Source organism: Tursiops truncatus, chromosome 13 (assembly GCF_011762595.2).
Source record: "Tursiops truncatus isolate mTurTru1 chromosome 13, mTurTru1.mat.Y, whole genome shotgun sequence".
Lineage (NCBI taxonomy): Eukaryota > Metazoa > Chordata > Mammalia > Artiodactyla > Delphinidae > Tursiops > Tursiops truncatus.
In genome coordinates this window covers 86,485,374-86,495,146 of record NC_047046.1, presented here as the reverse complement: position 1 = coordinate 86,495,146, position 9,773 = coordinate 86,485,374, and the positions used below count along the sequence as shown (strand labels likewise).

Genomic DNA, 9,773 nt, shown 5'->3' with positions numbered 1-9,773 from the left:
TGACACCCGGTGTTTTACACTAAATGCATTATTTCACTCGGCGTGCGTCTCTTACTAAGCTGGGACTCCCAGCTCCATGCTGAACCCTTTTCTGTGAATGTACCTCGAGCTTTCCAAGTAATGTCTCTTGAATGTTAACAACAGGTCCATAAAGACGTGTGATAACTGGCTCTTTTGTCCTCTTTTTGTTGATGTGAGTTGTCGAGGAACTTGATCACCTGGTACCTTAATGAAGTTCCCAATCTATTGACATTGCAGCAGATGTTTCCAGCTGCCATGAGGGGGCATCTTCCAGTTCCTGACCCCGGAGTCGGGGTTGTCTCCAACATTGCTGGTGTAGACGCCTGAGGTGCCGGCCTTGCGTGGGTGCAGGTGGAGCTCCCAGGGCCACCTGCAGACACACATGACAGAGCTGAGCTCAGGGTCCTGGGGCTGCCGTGGAGTCCTGAACCTTTTTGCACAACTGCCCCATTGAAGATCTGGTGAAGCCTGTACACCCTTTCTAGGAATAATGTTTTTAAACATATTTTTTTAAACCCACATTATTACAAAAGAAGCCAATTATATTGAACTACAGCTATGCACATATAAAGAAAAATGTTTTATATTAACAGATGATTTCATTACAGGATAAGACCTAGCCGTACATTTCTCATCTACCATGACTTTGAAGTAACTAAGAGGGTAAATGATATTCTGTTATAAAATACCTTTAACACTTGGAATGGGGGAGAAATGTACCTGCAATTTCCTTTAGGAACAAAGTTATAGGTGCTGCTTATGATACTGGGATTTTTTTCCTATGCTCACAATGGAAGGAAATGTTAAATTTCAGGTTGAAACTGCTGAAAAGAAGGATATAATTTTTCCCATCCTAGTCTCCAGACCCCATTAAACTTCTATGAACAGACCTCTGGTGGGGTACCCTGTGGACGCCAGGTTGAGAATCTCTGTGGCAAAACTGTGAGCGCATGAGTTTCTCTGTTATATTGGCCAGAGAGCACGGTTGCCTCGTGCTCCCAAGTCTGATGGAGATTTTGAGTAGAAGCCTTTCATCCTGCAGTCCCGATTTCCCCAGGACACGTGTGTCTAAGCCCTTCCCCTGTGGCACCAGGAGCCACGTTCCTGGACCAAGCCGTACGCTGGGTGTGAACTTCTGTGGAGCCTCTTGGGTCACAGATTTGGGGCCCATTATTACTCCAAACACGCCCAGATATCTTACTTCCAGGAGTACAGAGCAAGCTCAAGGTGGAAGCCTGACTACAAAAGTCTAAATGATAAAGAAAAATGGAAGGGAAACTGGTGACAGAAGAAAGACAGGGGGTCAGGAAATAGGTTTCAGTCTTGAGTATGTATCACCTTAACTCCACAGCACAAGCCTCATTGGAAATCAGGGGACAGGGCACCTTATTCTTGTTAGAATCTTGTTGTTATGGCCACCTCACAGAAAATCACAGATTCAAAAAAGTGCAGATTTTAATAGCTGTACTGAAATAGGCATCTATATGTAAAGTCATTGTAAAATCAAATAATAATTCTAAGCAAAGACCACAATACAAATTCAAAAAGCATCCGCACTTGATTTCTAAAACAACTCCCAATAAACACAAGACTTTAAGTACACTATTCCTTAAGCGTAAACTCATCAACGGCGCAAGCTCCTTGGAGACCAATGGGCGCGTGGCGCCGGGGCTGCGCATGCGTCTTACGGCTTCTCCCGGAAGTCGCTTCCTAGGTTCTGGGCGTGAAGTCGGTTGCTAGGTGCTGAGCGTGAAGTCGGTTGCTAGGTTCTGAGCGTGAAGTCGGTTGCTAGGTTCTGGGCCTGAAGTCGGTTGCTAGGTTCTGAGCGTGAAGTCGGTTGCTAGCTTCTGAGCGTGAACCCGCAGAGATGAACCCTTTAACTAAAGTTAAGCTGATCACCAAGCTGAATGAGCGTGATCTCCAGCTGGGGGTAGCAGAGAAGGCGTCTTGGCACTCCGAGTACAAGGACAGCGCCTGGATCTTCTTGGGAGGGCTTCCTTACGAGCTGACTGAAGGGGACATCATCTGTGTGTTCTCACAATATGGCGAAATTGTTAACATTAATTTGGTACGGGACAAGAAGACTGGGAAATCCAAAGGATTCTGTTTCCTCTGCTATGAAGACCAGAGGAGCACAGTTCTGGCTGTTGACAATTTTAATGGGATCAAGATCAAAGGAAGAGCTATCCGAGTGGATCATGTGTCTCGCTATCGGCCTCCTACGGACTCAGAAGAAATGGACGATGTGACCAGAGAGCTGCATGAGAGGGGCTGCGGGGCGCACACTCCCTCACTGAGTTCATCTGAGGGCTCTGAAGATGACAGACCCACCAGAAAACACAAAAAAGACAGAAAGGAAACCAAGAAAAGAAAGAAAGAAAAAGAGAAGACTGACCAGGAGGTACAGGCAGAGCAGCCAGCCTCCTCTTCATCGCCCAGAAGCAAGATGATAAAGGAAAAGGGTGACCTTGGCTCTAAACAGCACAGTGGCAAGAACTCAGAGAGGGGTCAGAAGTCGGAGTCCAGGGAGGTGTGGAAGCCCCAGCCCAGCTCCCCTGAGATCAGGACGACCTGCCGTGGTGGAGCAGAGGACCGAGACCGGGAGCCGAGGAAGAAGAAGCCCAAGCACGAACACAAGTCATCAGGCAGGAGGGAAGAGCGAGAAGACAGGAACAGACATAGAGACGGAGGTCGAAGCTCACACGCACGTTGCAGCCGGCACAGTGGGCGCTCTGAGGGGCGTAGTCACAGAAGTAGAAGTAGGAGTCAAGATAAATCCCACAGGCATAAAAGGGCCCGGCACTCCCGGGACCGGGAGTCCTCTAATCCTCGTGACCACGGGCATCAGTGAAGCCACAGCCTGTTCAGCTGCATGGTAGAATTGGAAATGAACTGTGTTTTGTTTGTTATTTTGTTTGTTTGTTTTTTTTGTTTTTTTTTCTGTACAGGGGACACGTTTCCAAGTGCCGAGCCCACGGTCCAGCCTTCCACCTGGCCGGGTCCCTCCCTGCTGTGGTTCCTGCAGTGATGCTCCCAAGAGCCCTGGATGAAATCTGCCTGAGTGTTTCTAACCCTCAACCAACTGACTCACATCCCAGTAACACAAATCAGGATGTCCTGGGCCACCTCCTGGGTTTGACTCCTGCACGGACCCACAGTGGGGAACTCGGGACCCTGGCTTTGGCTCACACCCTAGACTGAAAAGCCCCCCGGTTTTGATGCTGCTGCCATTTGGACTCACCCCCCCACACACACACACACCAGACCATCCCTGCTCAGTTTCCTCTGCACACAGCGATCACGTGAGGAGATTTCAGCCGACAGGGATGCCTGGCTCCCACCTCCACAGACCCTGATTGCAATTGGCCCGTGGGTGGCCTCTCGGGGGGATCAGAAGATGTGCAGCCCAGGTGAGAACTGCTGGTCTCATGTTATGATTACGGGTGACTTACCTTAGCCTTCAGCCCACGTAGGCAAGTTCCCTCCACTCCTCTTTTATTTAAGAGTGTTTTATTAGAAATGGCTGCTGAATTAGAACCTATGCTTCAGATATAAGTGCCGTCTTTCCCCCTTTAATTTGCCAATGCACTAAGCATTATTACACTTTCTAATAAAAAAGTACTCTTGCCTTCCGGTCACATCTGCCGTCTGAGGTGTCCACAATGGACGCGCTGAATTCCGTTTCCGCGCTCTCAGCTCCCCTTGTCTGGGATGCGCTTTCTCCATCATGCAATCAGACAACTCAAATGTGAATTTCCAGCCCCAACAAGAGCGGATACTTCAAAAGCTCGTTGATACGATGAAGTGATGCCATGTGTATATGGAGGGTAGGGCAGTGCCCGGCGCATACCTGGACCTCGGTAAATGGCGTTGCTCTCTGCATCTGCATCACAGGTGCTACTTCTTACAGGAAATCTACACCCGAGATGCTTTCCCTCATCCTCCGCAGCAGGACCACTTCCTTCTCTCCTGTGCTTCCTCTCCCGTTCCCCCACTGCCCGCACCCTCATCCTCATGCCCTCCCGACCCCGGCACTGCAGGGCGGCTGGACGCTGACCGACCTAGGCTTCAGCACAAACCCTTCAGGTGCAGAGGCTCCTGTCCAGCCCTGGGGGGAAGGCCGAGCAGGTAGATGAGAGTAACCAAGCCCCAGGCTGAAGAAGTGCTTGCTGCTCACCAGGCAGAGGAATTTGCTGGAAATGGAGCCTAAAACTGAACATGCCCTGGAGTGGACAAGACTGGGGAGAGACTTCAGTTCCTCAGATGAACTGAGAAAACCAGCACTTTCTGTGTGGAGCGGCCTCCGTTCTTAACGTACCCATAGGAAACTGGGGTGGGTCGTTTCTGAGAATTTCAAGTCTTTTAATTTCTTGCATTTTACTGCGGTTGCTAAGAAATGTATTATTTTCTTCTGACAATTTCAAAGGACTTTTACAGGCCATTTAGGAAGGAATTATTCAGTGTCCCTGTTCACTTTGTCGTCTTCACTCAAAGCCATGCACATCAGATGCTGAAAAAAACACAACAGCATCCTTTTGGTTCCAACACTTTCGCTATCGCTCGCTTGCTTTGTCATTCGCCACGAACTTCATTAGCATCACGGGTCAAGCCCAGGGGCGGCAAATGCAGTTTGAGAGGTGGGGTATCAATGTGCAAGGCTTTCTCTGCCGAGAAGCCCAGCGCCCTCCGATCTAACTGGACAAGAGTCAATCTGTATCTTTCCACATTAACCATAATCAGATATTCATAGACTAAATAGATATCGTACTTATTGTTATAAATTAGGTCACACATATACAACTGATGGAAAACGTGTTCCCTATGAGTACTCAATTTCCAATTCGTTCAAAACACCAGAAATGTTGTACAAATCTTTTCGTGTATTTTCTGCATTAAAGTTCACTAAAAAACATAATGTATCCATATTCATAAAGGCCAGATGCTATTGGGTGAAATAATTTTCCAAGCAATTGTGGTCTTGGCGAGCGTGAGTCAACTGTCCTCAGATGCTCGGAGCTTCCCGGTGACCTTGAACTGTGTTGGTCAGATCTCATTCCTCAACAGTAAAGCAATTACTAATTCTTCGAGCATTTGAGAATTGAAATCTCAGACACTACTCGGGAGGTTTTATTTTGACACCGTGGTCTTTTCTCTTTCCTGCATGCCAAGGCCGTTTCTCAGTGTCACAGTGGAGAGAAATTCTCCATCGTATGGGGACTTGGTTGAGGCTCCCTGCCTGACAGTTTCCATCTACCCTATGTTCTGTGCTCCCCTAAGTCCTGGCTCTAAATCAGGAGGGTCAGACGGGAGATAAATGGGGGAGGGGGCGGGAGAAATCGTTCCTCTGCTCCGCCTGACTTCTGGTTTCCACCGCGCGAGATTCAGTCCTCTGGATTCACTGGACATCTGCCAGTTGGGCCATTTCTGCTTTGATTCTTCAACCTGCTTTCCTGCTCCACATCTTTGAGGAACCTCAGGGCTCTGAGAAGGATTATCCATCCCTCACGCTTTTGTGCATGTAAAAGGTCAGCTACTTCACATAAAATGTAATCGCTGCTTACCCCATGCATTTAGGTAAGCAAACTATGGTCTTATATGGAATTTTAGCCACTTTAGTAGAGGTAATTAGAATTTTTGAATATGCTTGTTTCCACAGAAAAAAAAAATTGGATTCTCAAAAAATGGTAAGTGTTTTAGAAACAGAAGCACTAAGACAGCCAATCAGAAAGGAACAAGAGCCTCTTTGGAAACATCAGGCAGTAGCCTACGCTTTGCTCTCATGCTTTTAGAGATGCTCACAGCACAGCCCTCAGGGAGGAGTGGCAGGCACTGGGTGAGCATGAACCGTACGCCCAGAATTTTACGGGCAAGATCACTTCCTTGAGGTTCTTTGTTCATTTCCACAACCTTCCAGAAAATGTGCCTCTCTGGTCAAATGTCCGTCCCTTTGCCCCCCCTCTCGTTTCTGGGAAAATTCTCCAGAAGCTTCCTCCAGTGGAATTCAGTTCAGCAAAGATGTAGCAGCACCTGTTACGTGAAGGCCCAGTGGGAGATGCAGGGGGAGACTCGGGGTCCTGGAGGCCGAGGTCCTCCCGGGAGGAAGAAGAAGATGCCCAGAGTAAACTGCCCGGTGCCTCACACACCTGTGTCCCTGCCCGCTTGGCCTGGGCTAAGCCTCCCGCCGATCCTGGACCCGACCGGGACAGGGGGAGCCGTGGCTCTGGCCTTCGTTGGGCTTAGCTTTGCTTCCTTCTCCCAGATCCCTGCGGAACACTTCCCCTTTCCAACTTCACAGTGCCTTTCTCTAAAGGTGTGTTCCAACAGCCCGTGTATGCTCTAAATATCAAGACTGGAGAAAAGTCAACGCAGACGGCGCTGAAATGAAGATTCTCCAAAGTGAGATCAGCACACATCATCTGGTGATTGCACATGTGCCCCGTGAAAATCCAGATACAGCTGTTCTCACCAACCCCTGGCCCCGCGGGCCTGTTATCACGAGCAGCAGGCAGAACTCCAAGCCTGGGCTGATCCGTCCACATCTTCTTGGCCGTGTGCCCTGAATGGCCAAGACGTCACCGCGAAGCTTGGGGTCCTCGATAACACCTGGTCCCCATGCTCAGCGGCCCTCAGCTTCCCTGGCGGCCCCGTGGTCCCCTGGTCGGTACGTGGGGCCTTGGCCACCCTCCCGTCTTGTCCTCACCTCCTCTCTGGCTCCTGTACCTGCTGATGCTTTCAACCTCTTAATTTCAAAATCGAGAGAGAACTTCCAGTTCTGCCAAAGGTATCCCCTGTCCCCGCGGGTTCCCTCCTTACAAGGAAAAGCCCCGCGGGCAACGTAACCAGCTGGTGCAGGAACCGCCGCCCCCCAGAGGCAGCCTAGGGGACTCAGGCCCGAGGGGGGACGTGCCCTGAGTCCACTGCTTCCCTTCCCCTCCCGTCCCTCCCTGTCTGGGAGCTGCAGGGGCCTCTGAGCCAGAGCCTCCTCCAGGCGCAGACGAAAAGCTCCCAGAGGAGAGCGTGCCCAGCTCCCAGAAGAAGAACAGAGCAAAAAAGAAAAAAAATGCTCACCTCCACCCGTATTTTTGACTCTCTCTCGAGGGTGGGAAGGGGCAGTGTGGCTCAGGGTGGGTGGTAGCTGATATCCCGGCGGGGGTGGGTACTGGGCTTTCCTGGGCTTCTGGAGTTCCCCACCCCCGCTTCAGGGACACTCACTGACTCTACAAAGCCGCATTGTTTTTATTCAATTTGGAGTCAGAAGTCTAGACAAAACCAAAGTCGGTGATTTTCAGTCGTCTTTCTCTCTACTTTGTTGTTTGTGAAATAGATCATTCTATGGAATTTCTGTTGTGTCAGAGGGCATGGGAGAAGTAACAGCACCCTCTCAGTTCAAGAGCGGGTTAAACGTTCGAGTATCCTGATGACATCCAGTTAATCCATTTTTAACCATGGTGATTTGCAAAACAGAAAAAGGAAGTATTCTAAATTAATTTATAAAGAGCTCTGGCTCGCAGCCTCTGAAGAAGTACAACTTAGGAGAGCTGTTTCCAAGACCACACTGGAGCCTGTATCTGAACCCAGACACCAGATTTTAAACAAGCCTTAAGTAGGGACCCACGGCCAACGTCAATCAGAAAACAGAACTTTGCACAAAGGAAAATTTATAATGAAACTCCCCGGAATTCTTTTCTCAGATAAAATGAATTTTGCTGTTCCGTGAGGAAAGAGCCTTCATTCTATTACTGATCATTCCATTAGAGTTTGTACAAAAATCTCCAATTCTAGAAACGTACTTTGGACCTTCTGATGGCATGGAGTTTATCCCTTTGCATGTGTTTTTATATATTTCCGAGTGGAACAAATGATGGTACTTATGCAGATAGTGTCTATGTAAGTGAGAACGTCTGGTTTTCTTCCCGTACTTGTCTTGGAGCAGAGCTCAGCAATTCTCTTCCTCCTCAACAAGAAAATCCACTCCTACACGACATCACTGAGAAATGATTCTTTTACAAGCACTTCTAGAGGGGAGATCAAAGAGGCAACGAATTATATTGTAGAACACAGATTCCCTACTAAATGTACCTTTTCCCCAAAATTCTCCCCTCTGAATGCTTCCAGGGCACCTTCAAGCTGCCACTGCCTCCACTTCCACCCCGGCTGTCTCATTCCCGGGTGATAACCCTGGTTTGGTTTCTCTAATCATGGTCACCCTCTTACTGAGGAAAAGGCCTACAGTCTACAAGTAGCCATTCTCCTCTTGAAAAGAAGCAGGACCCTCTGGTCCTTGCCCGCCATGTCCTCAGCCTGCCTTTTGTCTGTGGAAAAACTTTAGCCAAAGAATAAGTTTAATCAGAGAAGTGAGAAAATGCAGAAACAAAGGAAAACAGTCCAGCAAGACTAAATGATAATAGTGCAGTCATTAAGCAAAGTCAAGGACCTTTAGTTCCTCCTCAAGGGCTCTAGGTAATATTCTGAGCCATGTCCTTTGAGCTGTTTTATAGATACTGAAAGCCCCACCAGGTGGAAGAAGTTAAACTACGTGATGACCAGACCGCAGCCATGACCTAAGCTGCCACAATTCTGCGAACTGGTCTCAAAGAAATGGGAACAAACCAACCCTGGAACGGAAGATTAGCTGTACTTAAAGCAATCAAGATGATGCTGGTCAGAACACCGACGACAAATTTCAAGATGGCTGTCAGAGCTGACTGCGCTGTCTCTGTATGTAGCCCCTCCCTCCGCCTATAGAAGCTCTTGCCCACTGTGCGTCAGTGCGCGGGGAGTCGGCCTTTCCACATGAGTCCACCCTCCCCCCACCCAGGTGCGGCCTCTGAAATAAAGCAAACTTTCCTTTCCACCACTGGCCCCTTTATTGGCTTTTGAGCGGCGAGCAGCCAGACCCCACTTTCAGTGAAGGCAGTAGGAAACCGTCAATATAAAGGTATATATCCTGTTGGATCTCCTCTTTTGCTGTTGTTCTACAAATAATTGTACACATCAAAATACATGCCCAAAACGATCTGAGTTCCTGGGAATTCTGAAGTTTATTTTCTGAACTGAACTGTGAGCTCCACCAGGATATGGCTGCCTCTTTTCCTCATGTCTACAAGCCCAGCACAATGATTCACACGTAACTGGACCTCAATAAATATTTGTTGGATTTAATTTGATGATCGGAGATATTCCTTCTCCTGGACAGAAACACAAGAATGTGTTGGGAGCCTCAAATGTGCATCCTGGAAACCAGAAAGCCTGTCCCCAGCATTAATGCAGTGACAGTCATCCGGGTACCCCCAAAGGATCATGGTCAAGCTGAGACCCACAGCGCGATATGCAGCCCATTGACCATCTGGGAACACCGTGGCCTAGACCTCCCTTCAGACATTAACACGCCTTCGTTCTTCCACGACCCTTTATGAGCTGCCAATCTGCCTTCTGGATTTATTCTATCTCTTCATCCTCTGGAGAGTTCCAGGCACGTGACGCTGACATTGTGGAAAATGGCTTCCAAACGTGCACACGCCTTTCAGACCCTCCTCCCCCATGTCCATCCATACCGGAGCTCATCACGGCAGGGCGTCGGCTCATCACTGAGAAGGAAGGTAGGGCTAGACTTACCCCTAGCACCCTGGCGTTGCATTTGGGGTTGGTGACTTTATTTATCCCGTGAGTACCTACTGGATGGACATTCTATTTTTTAAGAAGAGTATAATCATAATTTCCCAGGCCCATAAAAGAAGACAAGGAAATAGGGT

At 48.7% G+C, this 9,773-nt stretch overlaps 1 protein-coding gene across 1 annotated transcript; it reads left to right on the top strand.

The window, feature by feature from the left end:
* Nucleotides 1–1,698: 1,698 nt before the first annotated feature.
* Nucleotides 1,699–3,586, top strand: LOC117307590 (RNA-binding motif protein, X-linked 2-like). The gene is made up of 2 exons (XM_033836637.2): nucleotides 1,699–1,735; nucleotides 1,866–3,586. Exons 1-2 carry the CDS (start codon nucleotides 1,699–1,701, stop codon nucleotides 2,870–2,872), a joined length of 1,044 nt encoding a protein of 347 aa, XP_033692528.1. The 3' UTR covers nucleotides 2,873–3,586.
* Nucleotides 3,587–9,773: the final 6,187 nt, after the last annotated feature.

Bases quoted from the DNA above. Each gene is read 5' to 3' on its own strand.
- LOC117307590 (XM_033836637.2), top strand. From the start codon at position 1,699: ATGCGTCTTACGGCTTCTCCCGGAAGTCGCTTCCTAG. The intron at 1,736-1,865 runs GTTCTGGGCGTG...GTCGGTTGCTAG, and splicing joins TCCCGGAAGTCGCTTCCTAG to CTTCTGAGCGTGAACCCGCA.